Consider the following 24607-nt stretch of genomic DNA (forward strand, 5'->3'; position numbering starts at 1 on the left):
ATGAGTTATCCATATAAATTAGTTCATCTTTGCAAGCTAAGCACTCTGAATACTCTTTGTATTGTTATTTTGGCAGATTTTAGAGCAGTTTTTGCTCTACAGGAAAAAAATACATCCACATACTGATTTTCAAATGTGTGTGAACTCTTCATCCATGTTTATACCACATTCAACATAACAATTTCCTAATTTTTCTTAGGTTTTTTGCTTCCTTCCATAATGTAAATAAGTAATTGCGGTATTCTAGGATGTACAAACCAGATATAAGGCAAAAAGCATAAGGCAGTGGAGCATCAGTTTATTGAATGTTTACTTTTTATGTTGCAGATCAGCATAATGACTTTACGGATGTTTGAGCACCTTTTGCAAAAACCCAATGAACACATTCTTTATAATCTGGTTCTGAGAAATTTAGAAGAAAGAAACTATATGGAATACAAGCCTCTCTGTCAAGAAGACAAAGATGTGGTAGAGAATGGGCAGATTGCAGGAGCAGTGTAAGTTTCTGTTTTAAGGGAAGTTTTCACAACATCTGACTTGGATCCTAATTTTAGGACAACATGGTTTATTTCAGCAATTGAAAGAAAAGTGAGTGTAGATAGCACTTTCAGTGCTCTATGTATTAATCCATATTGGTAAAATTATGTAGAAATTTTTCTATCAGCAATTTATGGATATTTTTGGAACAATAACAGAAAAGCTAAAATTATCGAAAGCCTCTTTCCAGAACAGTAGGCGCTCAAAGGTCTTCATATATCAATTTACTTACGCATCTACCTAGCTTAAGTCTATGCATATTTGTATTGTTTTCAGTGAGATTATTCTTGAAGTCAGTCACTTTGGTGCTTTGCTTACAGTTATGTTCTTGAATTATTTTTTGATGGAAGAACTTTTCTGGGACACTTTACATAAAATCCTTTTAAATACCCTACATAACTCTTGTAATGCCTTTTTCTACTGATGGACAGGTAAGGACTAGTCACACCAGCTATTTTAGGCATCTTAATTGAGATATTTTTCAGTCATCTAAAATGATCTAATGATTTCATGGATTATAGCTCTCATGCAAAGAAATGTGGCTAAAAAGTTCAAGTAGATCATTTAATGCAGTGGTTTTGTACGAGTCAAAAATGTTTGTTCTGTTGTTCAAGTCAAGAAGTTAATGATTTTTCTTCAAAACAAAGTTTCTTGGTATTTCTACATATTAATTAGGTAAAGAGATGTGCATATGATAGTCTTCCGGAAAACTTCCTAGCTGTTCAGAGAAGAAAAAATAGAAAAGCATGCCTTTTGACCCAGAGATTCTCCTGCCTTCCATAATGTTCTGTGCATGATTATGTTTTTGTCTAATGTGATCTCACAGAGACCTAGAGGAAGATCCGTTATTTACTGATCTGTCTCCAGATAACACATTGTCAACTCAAGAGTGGCTCAGTACTTCTCCACCTGTCAGTCCAGAACATCCAAACAATGATGGGAAGACTGAAGTTCATAAAATTGTAAATAGGTAAGTTGAAACAAACACTTAAAGAAATCTCTGAATGTGTGGGTGTCTGCACACACTGTGCAAATTAAATGTACTCTGTAATGGATGTTATTCTGTGCCAGCTGGTAAAATGACTCCACAGAAGGAAATTATGCAGCATTTTATCAGAAAGCTACTCCTGAAAGATTAGAGCTTACAATAAGTGAAAATAATTCAACATAAATGAGAAAAATAGAAGAACTTTACAGCTAATAGTCTAGTTGAATACTCAGACTTCATGATGACAGCCTCATTGGTTATAAAACTTTCTTTTCTCAAAAATATTTGCTATACTTACACTGCTGTTACAGGACTTGACCTTTCTGGAGAAGTCTAGGGAGTCTTGCCATAAACGTTTTAGGGGAAAAAAACCCTCAAGCTTCCTTAAATTCCTTAAAAATATATATAAAAGTGAATAATTGTCACGTTAGAGATAACCTTCCGTTCCCTGAAAATCAAGTGGCAGCTCTGTCACCTGTAACGTACCTTTGTGCGTGTTAGATGTACTGCAAATTGGATATCACAAAGAGGACAGGCTCTACCCTAAGCAACTTAGCGATGGTAATTCTCTTAGCAACTAATATTAGGACAAGTGCTGTTTGCTCTCTTAATGCACAGTAGCAAAGCAGCACTGGTATTTCAGTGCTGACCTATCTGCTTACCCAGAAATAAACAAAGGTGTTAGCCAAAGGAAGCAAACAGCCCAAGGACAGTCAGCATAGAATGGCATAGTCACTTCTTGCCCTCTTTCCCCCAGTACTGCTATATATAGTTCATGGTGGACTTGGTTTGGAGTAAAGACACAAAGAACACTCTCCTAAATGCCCCTCATGTAATCTCCATCAGTGAATAAAGTTTTTTCAGGATTTGCAGTGTTTGGCAAATATGTATTTTTTCAGATAAGATGAATTCCATACAAAAAGTCAGCCACTATCTACTTCTGCATTTAAATTTTACAGGACCCTTCAGCAGTTCTTGGGATATGAAGAAAGATGAAATTTGAAAACAGGGTCCGAATACTGAGTTTTATTTTGCTGTCCAGAAATTTTAGGGCTTTTCTTTATTTTTTAAAGACAATTCTCCCCTAATAAATTTCAGCATTTCCTGATGCTTTTTAGATCAGGTATTGGTGAAGTAATAAGGACATACAGTATTTGCACTGTATGCCTGGCAAAGGCAGTGATATTTATAACGGGAACATATATGCAAATAATTCTCTATGTTCTTAGATGTTCACTTTTTACCACAGCAAACTATGGTAAAGAAAACTTTCTATGCAGTAAGTTAAGAAGAATTTTAATTATAACTCTCCTTCTGTTTTGGCTCATTTATGTTCTAGCAAGATGGAGTCTGTCCTTTAGCAAATACTTGACCTGGTTATGAATATTTCTTTTCATCTCTGTTCTGTCTGCTAATTCTCAGAAAATACTTCAACTGAGGTTTTTACCTCTAGTGCTAGATACAAAAGTTCTGAAGTATAAATCTTGTTATTGCTGACAGTAGTTTGGGCTGATGTGCTTAAATAGATTTTGTATTCTCTGTTTTTCACAAAAAGTTATGGTACAATCTGTGCATTAATTGGCCAGACAATTCAGTATCGTGTACACTGTAACAGATGATGAGAAAGTATTGATCTGGTGCTCTGTGGGTTGTAGGTACTCATTAATGTACTTTTCCTCTCTTTAGTTTTCTCTGTCTTGTACCTGATGAAGCTAAGTCATCATACCATGTGGAGGGTACAGGTTATGATACTTACCTCAGAGATGCCCATCGACAAGTAAGTCAGTGAAGTCTTCCTTAGTCTTGAGAATTTAAATGCTTAGGAGAATATACATATGTTTGTATAAATAGTCCTACTAAATGCATCTTTTGGTAAAGGAAGATGGGGAAATTGCATTTTTATTTTCTGATGAAAACTTACCTTTGCAGATCTTTTGATGGTGAATCCACCTTGTATTTCTCTAGTGGGAATAATGGATGACATTAAAGCATTAATATTCATATAGCAAATACACTGAGAGAAAATCTGAACTGCAGATAGATTCTTAATTTGCTTTTTGCATTTATCTGCATTCTCTTGGAGAATTGCCTGCCAAGCTGTTTGAAAGGACTGAAGGGAAATTAAAATGCTGCATAGGAGTTATGCAATCTGGGACATTAAAAATAAAAGCTTGTCACAGGGAATGCACAGCCTAAGGCTTTCAGGTTTAAAGTTGGGAGTTTTAGTAGATAGGGAAAGCTGTATGATTTACTGTTTTGAAATAAATGAGGGTTTTGTTTTTACAAGCATAATCCAACGTTTCCTTGGTCAGAGGACAATCGCTGTTTATTTGCAACTTTCTTATTGAAGCCCTATGAACCTTCTAGAATAGAAAAACTTATGCAAAGGAGTAGAGTAACTGAGAGTGCTATAATTAGTAGGTACTTCAAAAATTCCATAACCTCTGAATTTGGATATCAGCAGTTTAAGGTGAGAAGCTTGGTTTTCTGTATTTATTATATTGTTTTATCTGTAGTCTGTCCTGAAAAGAAAGGGAATAGAAAATAGAGAATATGGAAACAAGGGTTGATGGTAAATTCCCCTATGTTCTATTCTTGGATGCCAGAAAACACATATCATCTTTGTATTTCTTTCATGCTTTGGGAAAAAGAGTATTCTGGGAGTTATTAGAGAACAGAATTGCTTTCTGTCACTTCCTGACAATGATATGGCTACTCTTAAAATATTTCCCCCCTAAGAATAGCCCTGCCTGTTGCTGTTATTACATCCAAATAGCTGTTCTGATTCCATATTTCTATTCCTGGAAGGCTGCACAAATAGGTACGCTACATGCAGTGAAGAATTTCTGAATCTGTTTTGTCTCTCTTTTGCTACTGTTTATTCCTGTGTTCCTTCTTTTCACTGCTATAAACTGTGCTCCTTTCAAGGTATAATTCCTTGAAAGTGAGACATCAGGTAGCCCACAGCAAATCAGAGGCAGAGGTTGAGAAAGGCTGTGTGGGTGACAAGAAACAGAGAGGGAAGAGGAAGCCCTGAAGTACTTTTCATTTGGATCTCCTGCATATACACGTGCCTTTCCTGTCCTGGGAATTAGGGAGCAATATAGGTTGGGTAGCAAGATAAACTACACATAATACAGTGAAAGTGTGGTAACTACTGTCAACAAGAATGTATACAAAAGCGATTCCTGCTTCAGAAGAACCCTCATCAAGGTGCTTTGCTGTGTGTTTTGGCTCCAGCTGCTTTTTGGGAGCTCTGTTCTCCACTCATTGTTTCTGAAACTACCCTAATGGTGTGAATGTCAAGAAGAAAATGAGGTGCCTGCATAGAAACTGGTAGTTTTTAGAATGACTGCTCTTTTGGAGCTTAGATTTATCATTTGGCTACAGATTATGGTTTTAAGGTGTATGAACTATTGAAATGAAATAAAATGGATTCCATAGAGGTTTAATTCTGTCTTCCTCACTATTTTTTTCTAGTTCCGGGATTACTGTGTCATCTGTTTACGGTGGGAGTGGCCTGGATCTCCCAGATCTTTGGATAAGTGCAATTTAGAAGCATCGTTTTTTGAAGGACACTTCTTGAAAGTCCTGTTTGAAAGAATGGGCAGGATTCTTGATCAGGTAAGGAAAAGCAAGTTATTAATTCCATTTCTGATACTTTCATCACTACTAGAGGGCTAATCTTCCTAAGGTCCTGTAGATTCCCATCACTCAGATGTCTATCGTAGCATCATATTATTGTTTAATGTCCCATGTCCTTGGTGCAGGTAGATTGCAGGGTGTCAGAGTGATCAATTTAACAAAATCTCTCTTATCTTCATTAGCCACATTTTTGTGTACCAAATATTTTTTTGACCAGAATTACCATTTAAATTGATGAGTAAGGACAGAATATCCTTAAGATAAAAGATGAGAATAAGATAATATCTTAGGAATCATTTGCAACTAGCAGCACTGGTTCTGTTTTCATTTTCTAGCATTTATGCTTAGAAAGCACGTACATTTTTCAGTAAATAAAATACAGTACAGCTCCTTTCTGCCACATTTCAGTGAAATTCAACCTGAAGTCTTGTTCAGAAAGCAGTTTATGTCACTGTGTAAGATGAAAAGAACTTACTGTATCACTGTAAGTGATATAACCTTTCCCCATTTTTTCACAGTTAGAAAAAGCTGTTACAGTGCATGGAAAGTTTCTAGAAGGTATCGTTTTCCATCTGCAATGGATGGAAATGGATCCAAATGCAAAAATACTTTTTTTCCCCCTGTTTTATTATTTTCAAATAATAAAAATATAGCTGCCAAGGGCAAAAAAATGGAATATGATCTGATTGGCTCCTTGTTCTGAAAAAGAATCCTGAAAGTCTAGATTAGCCTTGTAATACTAGCTGGACTTGCTACAAATGTAGTAGTAATAGTTTTGGAAGTCTGTACAATTCTTTTCTGGTTTGCATGTGGAGCTATCTACAGAATAAAGTTAGCTGTGGTAGTGCCAGATTTCTTGGTCATAAGCAGGACAAGAGCCATTTGAACATATAAATGTGTAGGAAACATGTCAGGAAGCCAGCAGTAACCTCTAGGTGAGCTCTGTGAGCGTTCAGGGGAGAAGGATGTTTGAGAATACCAACTTATATCATTCAGAAGTCAGAAAAGAAAGCCAAATACTTCCATTGCTATATTGTGTATTCTCAGGGTTTTGCTTCCAGTCAACATACTCCACACACTTCACTAGTTGATATGGTTATAGACTGGAATCATGAGGAAAACTGGGCTTCATCATCTCTTAGGAAAAACAAGCCTCATGGATAACAAAAACTTGTCTCAGCAATGACACCTAAATTATAAAAAGTAAAGAGCCCAGGTTGCATGCCCTGAGAAACACCTGGGTGTCAGATATGTACAATTACAACAAAAGTAGCATCTGGCATGGAAGCATGGTGCCCAGTTTGATATACTACCTGTCAGCATGGCACACATTTGAGTTCATCAAGTAAAATGGTATGATCTGTGATATCAACTGCCTGCATCAGACAGAACAGGTGAATTCTTGTTATATCATATTAAAACCCTGTCCTAAGAAAACAAACTGAAATTCCTAGGGGTTATTCACAGTGAAAAACATAAATCACATAGAATAAAACCGAACAAAACCAAAACAAAACCTGGGTCCTATCAATGACAGCTTTGACATAACGGGTGCTAATGTCCAAACAAATAAAAAATATTGAAAAGCCTTTAGTGGGTATGCAGTACTATGTACAGATTGTGATCAATGTCTTTTTTGCTTTGTCACAATACTATAGGTAGTTCTTGTGTTTTTCTCAGTAGATATCAGAACACTTTGCAGAGGTGGTAGGTATCATTAACCTAGTTTCTGACAGAAGATGGCTGAGGCACACAGGTGAAATAACTTGTTTCAAGGCAGTTCAAATCCAATACCTCATCTGCCGGACAGTACCTTCTTCCTCCTGTTAATACGATACATTTCTGTGGAAGTGACTCCTAAGGATTTTGTAAGACTTCCCTCAACCGCAGATTTTGCTGGTTTTAATCTATCTGATATATGGCTGTCTTACTGAGTCTGCTGACATATGGACAGAAATAAAAGCTCTGTGTGAAGAAGCAGGTTTCCTTAATGCTCTTAATTAGTTCAAATTGCAACAGCAATCTGTCTGAACAATTCAGCACGTGTTACTACTTTGTTTCCTTCTCTTCTTGTGAACACCAGATAATGCTCATGGCTTCAAAGCTTCTTAATGAACTGACTGACTCAGACAGCTCTAAAGACCTTCTCCTACAGTTCAGCTGGGTAGGCAGTGGAATGGATTTACGGAAGGAGTTTGTGTCTTTGTCTGCAGAATAACTTTTCCACAATAACTTAAAATGTAGTGGTCTCTTTTACCTATAACATTTCTGGTCCGGGCTCTGAAACCTTCATTTGTTAGAAGGTTGGGATGAATCTATTACTGGAATATCAAGTACAGAAATAACTGCCACTGACTGGGAGAAGTGTGTGCTTTCACTTCAAAAGATCTATGACAACTCTCTTTGCAATACAACAGTATGTGGTAATGAATTCAGGAATAAGGTGCCTAAATATTAATTAGGTGTCCATATCTAGTTAGTGGAAATTTAGTCAGAACAGCCCTGGTAGTCTCTGAAGCTGTTAGACTGAAAGCAAGTAGGTGTCTCTTTTAGTGTGAAGTGAATCACCATCTCAGCTTCCCTGACTGTGTTGACTGAAAGCTTGACTCAGGTGCGTGAACTGGGGTATCTGTTGCCATTTTTGTGACGCCTAAGATATTCCCACAAGCTTGCGGTTACAACACAGATCTTGCAGGGTTCATTCTGTGGAACCATCAAGAGACAAGCAGATACTCTTGAGCATCTGAGATGCCACGAGGTATTTGTGTGTAGACAAGTATATCAAGTGTCAGATCTCTGTTGAGTAGGCTAACGCAATTTAGACATGTAGATGTACCTAAATAATCTGTCTTAATCTAAAGATGAATTCTTCTAAATCTTACAGTCTGGAAAAGGGAAGAATCTGTTCTCTGATGCTTCAGTGGGATGCTAACTTGAGAGCATCAAGATGATAATTTGAGGCCATGAAATCGTGCTCTTCTAGCTGTGATTGTGCCGCTGAGGATGTTACTGCCAATGTGCAGTCAAAGAGACTGAATGAGGGCCCTGTAATCCACTTCAGGTTAAAATCAACAAGGTTAACTTAAACCATCTGAGTGTTGGTAACATCTTCAGACTGGCATAGGGGTGTACCAAGGGAATGTCTGTCCATCTCTTGTCAACATAGTCTGTTCCACCACTGAGTAGATGGAAGAAAGTTCCACAGGTTTGCAAATTTTGGGCTGAAGTAAAATGTCAGCTTGTTTTCACTGTGATGAGAAAATCAAAGATGGGAAGAAAAGCGCTTGGAACATAAAGAAGCTATGGTGAAAATACTTGCTTTTATGGAAATGAGTTTCTCACTGGTATGGTAAAAACCTTTAAGCTAGGCACGATTTTTTTCCTAGAAAGTTAGGTGCAATTTTTTTCCTTATGCCTGATTAGCATCTTCTAGCATCGGCCAGTGTTGCCTCTCCCATTTGGTTGATTTGGGGAAAAGAGGTAAGGAAGCAACTCAGAACTTCATGCTGCTTTCCCAGCCTAGGACTATCTCATCTCCTGTAGAGTGCTGCCACAGGATGACCAGGCCTTCTGCAATGGTTCTTTCCAAGAAAAAAGAAAGGAGAAGATGGGAAATACTACCTTAGCTGTAAACGTGGATTTGTCTCTCTCAGTTTCCCGAACACAAACACTTTACAGTTTTCCAGAAGCAAGCAGATGTTTAATCTAGGCTGATTCTCTGCTATTTGTTTAGCTACTGAGCTGAAGAGATGTTCTACAGGAAGAGGGCTTACCCTACGATAAACAAGTCTGCAAAAGTTTCAAGTGGTTGTACCAGTTATACAGACAATAACATCTAGTACCTCACTGTCATGTTCACATCGCTTCTGTTGTGGAAAGCAGAGGTTTTGGTCCTGTCTTTTAATCTGATTTTTTATCTTTATTTATTCATAACACCGTATATAAAGTTCTAGTAGTTAAACCTAGTAGCACTGGATGAAAGGAAGCCAGCAAGAAAATAACTAAGCACTGTGTTTTCCTTTTTTTGCAGCCCTATGATGTAAATTTACAAGTTACATCAGTGTTGTCCAAACTGTCCTTGTTTCCCCATCCTCATATACATGAATACCTTTTGGATCCTTATGTAAACCTAGCTTCTGGCTGCAGATCTCTCTTCTCTGTTATTGTCAGGGTGAGTAAACACACAGTTAATATTTACATATGGCTATACAGCCGGGATATATATTTAGTAACTTTGTAGTTAGCGGTAGTGGTTGCTGGTTAGTATAAGTTGGCAAATGGCTACTCACTGAAAGTAGACACTTATACTCTTGATTTGAATCAAGATTTTACATTTTCTACCAAAAAAAATGGAAAGTTTATTTCTGTGTCCTCATGTCTTCAAAACTGTTTGTTTGCTTGGTTTCATTGTGTAGATGCAAAAAGGACACTCCTGAATACCCTGTGTCTGGACGAATATCTCCGCTTATCCTCTTGTTTTTTTTCTGATGAAGGCTGTTCTTGACAATGAAATCCTGGATTTATCATAAGTCCTCCTTTCCCTCTCTTGACTCCATCTCTTCCTGACAGACCTGCATCCTAGAAGTGCTGGCCGGGTGCCTGTCACACTGCAGTCTGCTCAGTCAGAGATCCCTCGCCTACCCCACGCACCAGCTGTTATTAAGCTGGTCTGGAGCCTATTAGGGATGCTTGCCCAATACTAACAGAGGGCTTAGCTCCCTTCTTCCCAGCAGCTCTCCCCATTTCAAAATATAATCTTCACTCTCTCCCTTTTGCTTTCCCTAAACCCAGGAATTTACTGGTCACTTGCCTGCATCAATATTTACTGAGACAAATTAATCATTGGCATAATGAAAATAAGTAATGCCATTTGTGGCAACAGCAAGTAAAGCTCAAGAGTTCCTGTCCTTTTGCATCTCTCTGTACCCACTCACCCCTTTTTGGGACAGAGTAGCTACTCTGCATATTGTGTTATGAGCCTGTGAGGATGCTGAAGTGGGTCTGTATCACGGGCACTGAAGGCTGCCATTGAACCTTGCTGCCAGGCACTCTGGAAAAGCGTTAACTTTGTGCGTTGATGGCATTGGGCTTTACAGGTTGTCGGGGACCTCATGGTGAGAATCCAGCGCATCCCAGATTTCACTCCCAAACTTCTGCTAGTCAGAAAACGCCTGCTGGGCCTGGAGCCAGAGGGACTCATGTGAGTAAAAACTTTGCATATTCTCTGAGAGCCATGGCTGGTTTTTGTGTGCGCCAGTCCTGATTCTCTGCTTTTTTTTCTTTCTCAGCATTGACCACATGACGTTACTAGAGGGCGTGATTGTGCTGGAAGAATTCTGCAAAGAGCTGGCAGCAATTGCGTTTGTGAAGTATCATGCCTCATCTACACCATAAGCAGCCTTGATGAGCAGCCAGGCTGTAAAACCACCTAGCTCGTTTCAGTTGAAAAGACTATTGACAACACCCAGATAGGAAGAGGTGGTGCCTCCTGGCAAAGTGTCAGTTGACATTTGGCAGAGTTGGAAGACAAGTTACTTTCACCAGATGCTGACATTGCAAGAGAGAGGGATTGAAATGGACCTAAAATATGATTGAAGGCATTTGGGGAAAAAACGATGCATAGCATTTCTAGCCCCTGTGTAAAGAGCTGCAAAAGCTGCATGAAGAACCACAGATGTCAGACCTTGGTTATTCTGTTATAATGACAATGTTCAGAGAATTGGGTCTTTTGTATGTTCTGGGGCTCACATGCACCATTTTGGTTTTTATGACCGTATTACTTTTTAAAAGCAATTTAATTTTATAACATTTTAATGTCTTAATTCTTTTTCTTTTCAGTTGGATATATGAAAGGAAATCACAACTATAGTTGCAATGTATATTATTAAAAATGAAGAGGTTAAAAAAATCCACCAATCCATATACAGCAAGATATATTAACGAGGGATCATTTTTGTTTTGGTGAATCTTAATGACAACTCTGAGCTTGATTCCCCAGTGGATTCCTCCAAGAGATATATCAGTATAAAATCAATACTAATGGAATTAATCCTCATTCAGCATCACATCCATAACAAGTATATCTGAAGCATACATGTTTCAAGCATGTTTGTCTCTGTCATTCCAAGTGATTGCTCTTTAGGTCATCTGCGTAACTAGATTTGCTTTAGGTTTTTGAATGTGAACTCTAGTTGCTTGAGTCGTCACCTTTACAGGAAAGTTAATTATAGGTCATTAGTAGTTGTTGCTGAAACAGTATTTTTAATTTCTTTTAAATTGGTATTTAGTCTGAATTGGTTTAAGAATCTTTTGTGCCTTGAAAACTGGCAGCATAAACTTTCTGTCATTTTTAGAAATGCTTTTATTGCTTATCTAACCATCCTAGTCGTGCCCAGCAAAAGATTGCCAATTCAGTTAAAGCATTGATACCATATATAGGACCAAAATTTGCACCTGCTTGCCATAGTGCTGGGATGCAGAAAGGTCTCTCATTGAATCTTTTTCAATATGAATGCTGTCAGCCAGAGCAGGCATTTGCATTGCAAGCAGAGGGCCGTTCCTACTCCAGCATGCTGATTCTACTTCTCTAGCACGATGGCAGCCCACACTTCAGACAGTCCCTGCTGCTCACTGCCACATACGCACTGGCAGGTTCGGGTGGCCGTGCTTGAACCTCCAAGTCACACTGAGTGACTTGGATGAGAGACCTGTCCCGCTCTCTGGCTGGGTGTGTAGTACCTCCTTCCCCTCCTATGAACATAATAGCATAGGCAGGCAAGGTAGAGTTTAGCTCCTTGTGTTTATGTTGTGTTTCTTCATTTGTCTTTCCTATTTGCACAGGTAATGCCCATTTCAGATCTGATTGCTCATATGCAAATACGGGCTAATTTACTCAGTCACTAGAATTTTTCTGGATTTACCTGACTGTACCTAGAATCAGATTCTGCTCCGAATCCATGCCTTTGATGTCCTGGTTTTTAATAGTTTCTGGAACCTGGATGCCGAGAGGCCTTTTATGTTAGCACGTTAATTAGAACAGTGTCACAGTTAATGGGCTAAATTTATTCTTGTCACAACAGTGAAGAGGGTCCTGCTATAAAAGCTTCCAGTACAGATTCAGCTGGAGAGAGCAGTTCTGGAACTGGGGAGCTATTTTGGCAGGTAAAACCTGTATTCAGAAGCTCCCTGTACTGGGAGGCTTTTGTACAAAGTCTTGCATTTATCTGGCAAACAAAAGCATGTCTTACTTACTCACTTTTTGCTCCCCCCCCTCCCCCCCAAATTTAGCCCCAAAGTGTTTTCAGGTCAAAGTAGCATAGTACGATAAACTGTTAAAAAAAAATGACATTTCTTTCATTTTTGTTTGTAGAAACATACCTTGAAAGTAGCAAGTAATTTTTTTCTGATATATATTGCAGCCAGTCCATATTAGAAGTTTTGTTAATGTAACATACCTGACACATAGTTTAGAACATGAAAATGGCTATGCAGAATGATGTTTAATACATGTATTTGTTATAAATAAGGTCTCAATTCAGCAAAGCAGTTAAACATAAGTTTAATTTCAAGAATTTTATTCCAAAATCACTATCTTTTATATTAACAAAGTTAAGCTGTTGAGCACAAACGCTGATGCTTTACTGAATTTGAGTCTTTGTTGGTTTTGCTTGAGCTTAATTACTTTTTCCTCAAATTTTCTATTTTCATTATTTATTTTTTTAAATGTGTGTTGCAGAATACTTCTAAAGTCCCAATTTCAGTGGAAACTGGAAGTCATACTACTACTATATACGAAAGTGAGAGAAATGTTAAAAAAACTTGCAAGAGCATTCCAAGTAATATAACGATTTATAAAGCCATTCAAGAGATGCCTGATCTCAAATGAAAACATTAACATCACCTTTGTTGTTGTTGTTTTCACTGATACCTGAGCTCATTACACTGTAGGGAATTGCATCAATCAGTTTCTGGAAGGACTGCTGCAACCTCTGTGCATTAAAATTGCAAAACAGATACCGAGCTGCAAACACAGTTCCTTCAAGCTTGTCCATGAGAAAAATAAGTAGATATAACTATAAGCACTCTTAAATTAAAGATATAATTGTTCGGTCTCCAGCAACATTGATGATGTTTTTACAAACCGAATGTTATTTAGTTGATAAATTTATAAGGCGTAGATCCATCCTAATGGAAGTGAAGCAGTCCTTAAAGTTGCTTTAGCTTAAACTGCTCTCGTGAGTGCTACCTACAAACCCTTAATTACCATACATGATAATGACCTTTATTTTTGTAAAAGTGATTTAATCTTCCTTAAGAGATGGAACTCATGTAATTATTTTTTGTGGTGATATTTTTCATGCACTTTTTTTAAAGGAGAAAAAAAAGCTTAGAAGTTAGTTCAGGTCCATGTTTTCACCTTTCCGATCTATGCATGTCATTGAGGTGCCCATTTTGTTTCTGTGTGCGTGTGTTTGTATGTGGTTATTTATTACCCAGAGATGGACACCTGAGAAAATATATGGCCTGAAGTTCAGAGCATATGCAGATCCTCCAGATGTCAGTGGGAAATGCAAGTGCTTGTCACCTTAGAAAATACGGCCACTAGTATTAGATTGAAATACTTGAAAGGTAATACTAGAATAATTTTTTATTTCAAAAAGCAGATCCAAACCACATTTTAATCTTGATGCACATGTGTGTAAATAGACACATTTTTTTACTTTTTTTCCATTTATAGTATGTATTTGATTTAGACTCCAATATAGAAAATTTTGTAATAAGCCATGTGCTAGCTCTGGTAGAACAAGTTTGTCCTTAGTTTCTCATATGACTGTTATATTGCTGGTATTCAGAACCTGTCTGTGTAATATTCTTACTCTGTATTTGTCTGTGCAATATAAAAGCTGTGATGATACACAGCTTGAGTCTGGTTGTACATCACTTATGTATATATATACATATATATATATCAGGACCAGAATCCCAAGCTTGCTTACACTACAATTAGTGTAAAGATTGTTGCACTTGATTTCACAGGGCACAAGCAACCATGGAATGGCTTTGTAAATGTATGGCAATTTCTACAATAACCTTCTGTGTAATTTCACAGATGGTATTTTACTAGTGCTACTTGCCTTGCTAAAAGAAATCCTAAACCAGAGCACTAGGTAAAATCGAAGGATTATATAGGAGACTTCAGGCTACGTGGAAAATCCGTATCTGCTGTTGCGTGTCATACAGGGTTTTCAAACCATGACCCTCAGTGCTTTCTGTGCCCTGTAAAATAGTGTAACTATATAAAATATATACTCCTTGTTTTGCCTCCTGCCTTGTTTACATTAAACAGAGGATATTCAGTAAAATTTTTCTATTAAACTTTGTGTAGGTCACTTACTGACAGTGTTGCCAAGGTTTCACAAGTGTGGGATTTCCAGTGAGGAATTGTTGAAACAGCCACATTACCAGACGTACAATATTGAGTTTTATGAAGGAGGTTGTGATAAAATCCAACTTTTTGTGCTAAAAAATGCATGGAAGATTAAAAGGGATATTCTCAAAATAAATTAATTTCAATGAAGCGACTGCTTCTATTATTACAGAATCCATAATAGGTTTTGTATGGATGACCTTGAGACAGAAAACGTTTTAACATTTTACATCATGCTTTGATTCTGAAGTCCTTTCATTTATTTTTATTACATCCCGAAGTCCTTTCATTTATTTTGAGCCTGTCACTGCAGCATCTTCTGGGATAAACCTGTTTCCTGTGCTGTACTGTGCTATACTGTGCGGGGCTTAGAGTGAATCGGCATACTCTTGCCCGTGAAAATTGGAAGCGAAGGGAAGTGGCCGAGATGGAGTCATCCTGAATACAGATTGATGTCTGCTCTTCCCGAGAGCCCTAGTGTCTTTCAAGACTGCAGCTGGTCAAGACCTTGGTTTTCTATTGCATTTGAGTGCAGCGTGCGTCAGTCACGACATTAGTTTATTGAATTGGGAACAAATGTTGTATACGTGATTAAGCATTTATTTCATCCATCAGGGCCTTTGAGGAAGGCTTTTATACATAGGTTTTTATGTATTTTTAAATTGTGTTTGCTGGCTGTTTTTTCTTAGTGTCTCATCTAGTTTTGGTGTCCTTCAGGTTTTCATCAGCCTTTTAAAAATCTCATTGCTCCGTAGGATCCCCTCTGAGGGCTACACTTGGATGTTAAGCTCTTTCTCCTTTCTCAGTATTTAACAGCTGCAAGTGCTCTTGCATCTTTAACAAGAGGAGTGCTCCAGCAAGATGATACACTTGCCAGCTTTTTTTATACCTCTCAGCATCTTTCCCCCACTGTCTTGGGTCTCAGAGATTGTCATCTCCCGTCCCCCCCCCTCCCCCCCCCCATCATTTATTTGCTGTGCCTGCATGAGGCATTTAGAGATTTAGGGACACTTTGCTTCCTCAAGCAGTGAGGAAGTTGTATCAAAATTGCACGTCTTCCTATATTTTTCTCTTTGATATCCTTGAAATGACTGGATTATTGAAGCATGATAGTCTTATGGCACTTGCATTCTGATGCAAAATTTTGGGGCTCTATATTCTATTTGGAAAAAAACCCAGAGTATTATCAGTGTGTCTCTACTTCATTGTGCAGAAGTAAACACTTTAAAAAAACGCTCACTTTATAGATTCTCAGTTAAGTTCCCAATGTAGGTACAAGTAGCGCAGGATCTACTGAATCTGTTAACCTTTAAATATTAACAGAACCGGTGCTGTCAAAGCTTCAAGGATTTTGCTATGCGATCCAATTGGATTAAATTGGATTAATGCTCAGAGAAGTGAATCTGTCACAACTTGTATGAGCCCTTTCAGCCTAAACCCATATGTTCCTGGCGCATCCTTTATAAGCGGAGGTTTCCTTTGAAGGATGAGAAAGAGAACTGAAGAGCAATTTAGGAATCAAGTGAAGCATATGGTGGATTAAAGTTTTCAGGTGTCGTAAGCTTCTTGGGAATGCCAAAAAAGAAAGTGTGAAAAGTTAAATTTACAAGTTTGGACCAGGTGCTGCCATTGCCTTTGGAGTCAGATCTGTGAGGATAAAATGGTGCATCTTGGAACGCGGTGTCTCGCCAGGCTATTTAAACTGCCCTCGCTAGGATGGTATATATATTCTGAACTATGTTTCGTTAAATACCTGCTGGTTATTACAATCAATGCTGCTGGTGGTACAAAATCCCCTAGAATAGCGCTGTGGAACTGACAACTTTGTCAGTGTCTTGTAACTTTGATGAAGCAGATACATTTTGCTGGCTTTGCCTTTCTGCTCTACAGCATCCTAATTCAGTAGGGGGTTGTGTAGTGCCCCCTCCCTCAGGTAACACATTTTACATACTGAAAAATATGGAAACACGTGCAAGGAAGGACCCCATTACAGTGCTAGGCTGTAGGAACATGAAGAAAAAACATATTCTTCTTGATCACCTTCATATTCAAAAACTGTGAACCCCATGATATTCCAAAGCAAATAATAAGATCCTCTGAAATAACTGTTGAAAAGGGGGTGGGTATCCTCCACAGGCAGCCCTCGATAATACTGCTTTAGTAATTTGCACCAAGGACAGCAGAAATGAGACATTTGCATTACGTTTCAAAGTGTATAGTATAGTATCCCATGTGCAGTTTGGAGAGATGAAGCAGCCCAACATGTAAGTCCTCGTGCTGAGCAATAATGTATATAGCAAGAAGTTCTGCAGAAAACAGCAAAAGATACTAAACTGATTTAAGAGAGGAGGCAACACAGATAACTAAGTTTAGCATAGTTAAATTACGGCTTAGGGTTAGAGGAACATTACTCCCCAATAAAAAGATTTGAAAGACTTAAGCACTAAGACTGAAGGAATTACGGAGCCTAATTTATCAGAATGCAATTAAGAATGAAGTAATTCCACTGAGGAAAACTGATATTCATCATCAATGAAAACCTCCTGACCGTGAATGCTGCTGGACCAGAAGTGGAAGGAGCCTGTAACCTCACACTTTTAAACCCAGACTTGACAAAACATTGAATGTTTCAAGAGGAAACCAGCCTGTGCCGATGAGAAGATGAAGTAAGCGTGTTTATACCCTCAGTCTCCCAGCTAATTAGCAGGGCCTGAAGAACTTGTATTAGTTCTGCTAGAAAGCATTGAGATGTACTGATCCACTTGAGCGTCTCCTGTAAATGAGGGAAGTTGCTGCAATCTGAGAAAAGCAATTTTGGCCTTCCAAAATGCACCTCACATAATCACCTCTTTTCAGAAGCAGCACCCATTACCCGCAGCGGGGGGTGCAGCTTGATTAGCGGGGCCGGGGGCCGCCCCCCTCCGCGCTGAGCTGCCGTCGAGAGAAGAAACAAATTACCTGTTCTCTGAACCGTCATTATCCTTTACTTGAGAAACCCACTTCTGCTTCCCTCATCTCCGCATCCACAGGAAGCACCTGTCAAGTTCATATTTCTTAATTTGGGTCATGAATTTTTATTTCCTAGGGTTTTTGAAGACTCCTATTTTTGCCGTTAGCAGGACGTCCATCAACGCTGTGTATTTCCAGACAATTTTCCTTTCCACTTCCTGTAAGGGAAAGAAATCATCGTTGCTCCTGCCATTTGAGACTCACGTTCTCCTGCTTCGTTAATTCCATCCTTTCCAATCCCTGAAAAGGTTTTTCGTCTTGTCCTTCACCTTGGGGATTCAGCAGTCAGCAGTTTGTGCAGCTCAGCACGCGGGGAGTGGGAAAAGCAATACAGATGAGGGCAGAGCTGCTCCTGCCCGCACAGCAGGATGGACAGCGGCAGGAGCTGTACGGGACATCCCACCGGCACGCAGATGTGGCGGGGTGTTTGGAAGGGGAACGTGAACACACTGACATCAATGGCAATATTGCTGCCAATAGGAATGACACAATGCCTTTGTGCTCTGCTTCACAAACTCGTTTTAGCATTTCCGATAATGTTTGAAGTTTTTTCAGAAGGAAAACAGGAATGAAAATTAGAAGAAAAAATCGGGTTTGTGATTTTATTGTGATGCCTGAAGAAAACTGGATAGCCTGATTGTGTTTAAGAGACAGACACTTAAGCAGACTTCTATTGATTTAAAGAACATGTCTGCACCAGGAGGGACCTGGAACTGTTCTGAGCTTGCCAACAGCCGTATTTGATTGCAGCTGAGCACTGGGCCAGAGGAGCCAGGGCTGCTCGGGCAGGAGTGGGACAACTCTTGTCTTGGGCCAAGGGAAATGCAATAGTTTGTAGCCCTCCGAAGGGATCTTACAGCATTATCACAGAATTAAAGCCTGAACCAGGGACAGCAGAAGCATATTTCATATATATTTACACCACATCTCACATATAGTTATGAAATATATATTTCATAGCTCTATCGTGTCATATATATGAAATATAGATTTCATATATTTCATATTTCTGATTGCTCAAAACCTTATTGTTTTGATGTTGCTGTGTTCAAATAATCAAACAATCAAACCGAAGCCTGAAGAATTTGGAATCAAAATTCAGTCACCCAAATCTTGGCCTTGCTTACATAAGCACAAACTTGTCAGGATCAAGTAAGATGCACATTTAAGCCAGCGGTAACTACAGTATTACCCTCTCACAGCCGTACGCCAGAAGACAGCTTTGCTGCTGGTAAATAAGACCTTACGTTAACAGCTTAGAATTCTGCTGTTCCCTGACTTTTTGCTGAAATTTAGGAAAAGTGATAGTCATACTGTGTAAATCGTGCGTCAAAATTGTGCAAGCAGTTTCATGCTGTATATATTAAATGTCTGCTTCTCTGGAGCCATGATCTCAGCTTGGATCATTAAATAAGGAGTTGGTTTAATAGCAACCAACAAATCACTGTAAACCCTGATGTTGCCAAGATGGCAAATATGCAAGAAACTAGATTTATCAGACCTCGGTTTTACCTTCTAAAAGATCAACCATGAGCACAAATCCTTTTTTCCCCCTTTATAATTAATTCCAAATGTCAATTTGATCTAATATGATTCCAATTGCCAAATTTCTAAAATAGGGTTGCCTTTTTGTTTCTAAATATCAACCAAACAGAATAATAAAAAAATAAATGCCTTGATATGATTAAATGTGATCTGTTTACCAGTGGGACAGTACCACAGCTTCAGAACCACTCTCTGCAGTTTATGTCGCTGAAGTGAGATGCTGACAGGGAGTGTTCTGGCTGGTTTTCTCTAAGAGGGGAAAGCTGCAACATGCTAAGTTTCTACCTTTTACTTCTGGGGTAGAGAGTGGTAGTACAGTATGATGGATAGTTTGGGATTACGGTACATATATTTATCCTGTGAACTAATATTTGTTCATTGCATTCTATTTCAGAAAGAAGCAAAGGTGTGGGAGCTGTAAATAAGGTGATGCTAATAGTTCCAGCCAGCATATGCAGCAGTTGGTGCCATTTCAAGGAACATATTGCTTTTTACCCCTGAGCACTGTGTCTTGTTTTTAAGCAATTTTCTTACTAGCCACACACTGAGGTGATGCTGAGTAATCTGAGGTTATTTGGTTTGTGGTTTTGAGTGACAATTTTTTTCTCTGTGACAGCTGGATGTCTTAGTCTAACGATAGAGGATGCTGTCAAGAGGAATTACAGATGTATAAACTTAACATTTTAAAGTACAAACTATATAGGTGCAATGAATCTTTTCAGCTCTTCAGGTATTATATTGTTCAGGGGAAGGGGCTTGACTTCTTAGTCTTGGCTCAGTTTTCTACAGAAACCTTTTATGCTTAGCAGCTATATGAACAATTATCAGAAACCCCTAAGAAGTTGCTCCAACACTGGCCACGCTTTTTCTTGCTTCAGTGGAAAGGTATGGACTTCAAGAGCAAGCTGGCCCAGGTGCCAGATAAAGACCTTCTCCAGGTTGAAGCTGAAATTCAGTAAAGCAAATTTGCACCATCAGGAGCCAAGTTCAGTATAAGTGGGTAACTCAACTTTTTTAGCAGCTGAAGATTCCACCTGACTAACCTATTTATAGCTTTATATTAATTCAGCACCGTTTATTCCAAAGGCTCCATGAAATTTTATAAACGCAGCCAAAGAGGCACCTATGCCTCATGCAGTATTTGATGAGTTGTTTTTCATTAAAGCAGGTGAACAATGAACTGATGCTGGGCTGATCCCTGTACCTGCAGCTCCCTACCTTGGGCAAGGAAGCTGGGCATTAGCAGTGTCTGAGTTGGATGGGAAGCAAATGAGAAACTTAAGAATAGCATAATAATGCAGCTGTGACAGGGCACAGGTTTTGTGCTGAGTGTGCAAGGCCTCGGGGCTGAGGTGAGTCAGGTTTGCTATGCCTGAACTTTTATTGACCTGCCTGCTTTGTTTTTTCATTTTAGCTGCAACAGCAGTTTTTCTTCTGACCAGGTGGCTATGGCTAAATTCTTTTACTTTGTTTATCATTGCCAGAGTACCACTGCAGTTCTACTCTAACAACATAATGAAGTATAGAGAAATACGGGGCTGGTGTGACGGCTGAGCCCTTGAGAGTGTTGGAGCAGCGGAATAGTGGCACGGGGCAAAAAGCGATGGGGCACAGGCTTCACACGGGGGACCCTACAGGAATGAACTCACCCATGGTCAGTTAAAGAAACGCAGAGCTGGAGCTGGACAAAACTGAGTTTAGGGATAAGAAAGACAACAAAGCAAGAGCATCTGGCTTAATTAAACGGTGCCATAGCTAGCTAGTTTGAATGTGATGAGGAGCTGCAGAACAGCAAAGGGGCAGTGTAACGCAGGTTAGCAAACGTTAAAACGAGCCCAAGTGGATCTTAGAGTGGGGAAGACAAAACTATTAACATGACCTTCAAAGTCCTCCTGGCAAAAGACTCCAGATACTGACGACCTGCTGCAGTAGCCCCACCACCGCCCCCAGAGTGACAGCACCGAGCAGAGACCCCGAGGAGCCGGGGAAGGGGAAACATCAGGAAATAGGGCACAACACAGGAAGAGGAATTTTAAGTGTTTTATTATTAGCATTGAAATTATTTGTGCCTAGACAAAGCTGCTTCTTTCTGTAATAATTAGATCTGGGCTGACAGTGGCTCTTGGAACAGACTGCAAGGATTTCAACTGTACTTAAAAAAATTCTTTGCTTTGTGTATAAGGTGTGTTTCCTCTGCCTAGAAACAGATTTTGGGGCATAACAGTAACAAATACATTTTAGAGCTACAGGGGAAAAAAAAACCCAAACAAAAACAAGTTAAAAGATCAAACACACCAGGCAAAGTTCACTCTTCTACTGCCAGGGAGAAGATTCTGACAAAGCAGGGACAGATACTTATATCTTCTGATGAAAAATGTCGCCTATTTTGTTGCTGGTTTTGATCTTGATACCATACCCTCCATGCTGTGGAGAACCTGCTTGTGGGCTTTTCCTGCAGAGGAACAGTAACATTTGATCTGAAATCTGTCTGGAACCAAGACTGAGGATATGCATGAGGCTGTTGGTAAATATAATTCTTCAACATTTAAATGATGCTGAAGCTCCAGTTTGGAGAGTTTAGCCAAGTGCAGCCACATCACCGCTATTAAAGAAACAAGACAACACCTGAGTCCTGCCTCCAACCAAGCATTTTATAACAAAAGCTCTTTTTCTTTGGTTTGAATCCAGACATCTCAAGTCAAACTCTACTCTGCCACTGCCTCCAGGTTTAACCAGAATAAAAAATGACTACTATGACAGTCAGTATGACCAGACTGCAGAAATAGAAACACAGAATTTCATTCGGATGTTCATCATTTTTAATCCAGCAACCAGCAGACATTAAAATTTCATTTTACCGGAACATATTTTTCTTTGGATTGGGTCCCAAATAATTTCATTCCCTTGTTATTACATTGTTTCAGGGACAACATACCCAGACCACAATTATTCTTAAGGGGGTCAGCGTGCATGTGGGAAATAAAGCACTCATCAGTGGGTACCATTCTTAGCATCCATTTGTCTCTTAGTTCCCTGAATCACTGTTATGAAGCATTTCCAGGGAGCTGATACTTGTGTTTTAAACCGTTATGTTTCCTACCATTTATAAGCATGTCTGAGCCAGAAATCATTCAGCGGCTGTTGCTGCTGCATCCTTCAGGGACAAAATGTTCTAAAGAGCTAATGTTGCTCTTTCATTAAGAAACCTATTCAGAACCACAGAGAGTGATTTTGACAGTGCAATTGGTAGTTGCTCTAGGGTAGGAGCTTGACAGGAGTCCTATTTTAAGCTAAATGAATGTATATTGTTTATTTAAAGAAGCAGAATCAGTTACAGATTTTGGTATGCATACATAAGTATATACCTGTGTGTGTCCTGCACTCTGCCTCTCCAGACTGTAGCAAATAAGCCTGCCTTGATGAAAAAAATCTGTTGTTTCTTGCCAGCCCAGGCATGAAGAGTATAAAAAGAAAAAGAAAAAGAAAAAGAAAAAGAAAAAGAAGAAAAAGAAGGAGAAAAAAAAAGAAAAAGAAATCAAGAGAGATTCCTACAAACCCAAGATCAGCCATTTCACCCCAAGTATCTCATGTTTTTCTAGCATGAACACACTTTGCTTTTTCATACAGAGTAATAGAATCATAGAACCATTTAGGCTGGGAAAGACCTTTAAGATCATAAAGTCCAACCATTAACCCAGCAATGCCAGGCCCACCACTAAATCATGTCCCTAAGTGCCACATCTATGCGTCTTTTAAATACCTCCAGGGATGGTGACTCAACCATTTCCCTGGGCAGCCTGTGCCAGTGCTTGACAACCCTTTCTGTGAAGAATTTTTTCCTAATATCCAATCTAAACCTTCCCCAGGGCAACCTGAGGCCATCTCCTCTTGTCCTGTTGCTTGTTACTTCGGAGAAGAGACCGACCCCCACCCATCTGTTTCTGTGGCTTTAAGCATGGGTGGAGAGAGAAGGAAATTTAGTGAACAAGGAAGGGTAAAGTGAAGGGCATTAAAGCTCAAAGTGGCAGAATAAATTAACTGTTTGCAAAGATGGACAAGGGTATAGTTTCACATTATTGTTCTTCTGGTGGCAAAGCTGGCTTTAAAAAGTTCATATCCTTAGCTGCAGGGCATCACGTCTTGTCCTTGAAAGATATACATATAAGCAAGAACATTTCACTGATCATTGCAACACAGCTCAAAAAGTTCAACAGCCAAAGGTTATAAACTGCTGCATGGAAGTGGAAACATGAACCAGGGTGGGAATGGGCAGCGAATTTCTATTTGGCCTCATGAAGAAGAATGGGAAAGGGCAGCAATCTCTGGCAAGGAAGGATGCTCACTTGTCTGAACCATGGTCTGGGGAGCTGGAAGAAGCTGGTTTCTGTCCCTGATGCTGCTGCATGACCCATCACCTCTGTTACTATAGCATGAGAGAAATACTACTTAAAGAATGTCTTCGGAACGGTGTAGTTATGTCTCATTAATGCAAGTTTAATGGAAGATGGTATAAAAACACAGCATTTTTACCAGTCCCTCTCATCTTTATAAATGCCACTGCACAGGTAATTGCAGACTTTAAAAATTAGGTCTCCTGGTAGTGCTACCAAACACATATGCTCATGTCTGAGCAAAATGTTCTTTGCAAGGGCTTTGGAGATCAAAGACAGTCTGGGCTTGATTGGAAACCAATTATCTACTGCTGTGTGGAACTTTGAAAACTAACAGGATTTTTATTTCCTTTATCCTTTGATCCCTAAAATAAGCAATATAGGAAAAGCAGAACAAAGAACAGATGTACCAAGCAATGAGTGAAAAGGGAAAGCACGAATGTTCCCATAGGTTAGTTGGATTAGAAATCCCAACAAGCTACAAGCATAAGCAATGTATCTTTCAGCTCAGGGTCTTTTTTACTCAGAAAATCACCTAAACACAGAGTTGCAATATGGATTACCCATGTATGTCCATAGGAAGGATATTTTTTTTGTTCCATATGCAATTGGAATTACAGAATTGCTTGTGCAATTGATGCTACTTAAATTGCCATTTCTCCAGCAGTATGTTGCTGTACCTTTGATCTTACTGCCTAATTTCTTTAGTCTTTCTCCTACTCTTTTCCTTGTTTGGCTTCATATGTCAGGAAGAATCCAACGCTGACAAGCATGCTTTACGTCTCCAGCTCTAACTTGTCATTTCCAGTGCTGTCAGTGGGCCAAGGCAAGCAGCTGCAGATCCATTCACTTCTGTAGCGTTTCACCCACTTCTATGGCCCTGTTACTTTGATTTTCATTTTGCTGTCTGGGGTCAGTCCTTGTACTGAGACAATTAACACTGAGCATCCGCAATCTGATAGGGATTTAAAGCAAAGGGTGAGTGGTTGCCACCTGGTGAGAGGAGAAAGGAGGGGGAGGATGAATGAGCTGGACCTTTTCCTTTTTCATCCAGTGCACATTAGC

At 39.2% G+C, this 24607-nt stretch overlaps 1 protein-coding gene across 2 annotated transcripts in view; it reads left to right on the top strand.

The window, feature by feature from the left end:
* FHIP2A (FHF complex subunit HOOK interacting protein 2A) overlaps nucleotides 1–22686 on the top strand; it is a 44387-nt gene extending 21701 nt beyond the window's left edge. For both annotated transcript variants that reach the window (XM_080403366.1, XM_080403367.1), the window contains 7 exons: nucleotides 328–497; nucleotides 1364–1507; nucleotides 3212–3302; nucleotides 5006–5149; nucleotides 9201–9341; nucleotides 10267–10370; nucleotides 10459–22686. In XM_080403366.1, the coding sequence (XP_080259492.1) occupies nucleotides 328–497; nucleotides 1364–1507; nucleotides 3212–3302; nucleotides 5006–5149; nucleotides 9201–9341; nucleotides 10267–10370; nucleotides 10459–10564 (900 nt within the window). In that variant the 3' untranslated portion in view covers nucleotides 10565–22686. The remainder of the gene's footprint in view (nucleotides 1–327; nucleotides 498–1363; nucleotides 1508–3211; nucleotides 3303–5005; nucleotides 5150–9200; nucleotides 9342–10266; nucleotides 10371–10458) is intronic.
* The last annotated feature ends 1921 nt before the right edge of the window (nucleotides 22687–24607 follow it).

This window comes from Falco punctatus, assembly GCF_963210335.1.
Source record: "Falco punctatus genome assembly, chromosome: 9".
Classification (NCBI taxonomy): Eukaryota; Metazoa; Chordata; class Aves; order Falconiformes; family Falconidae; genus Falco; species Falco punctatus.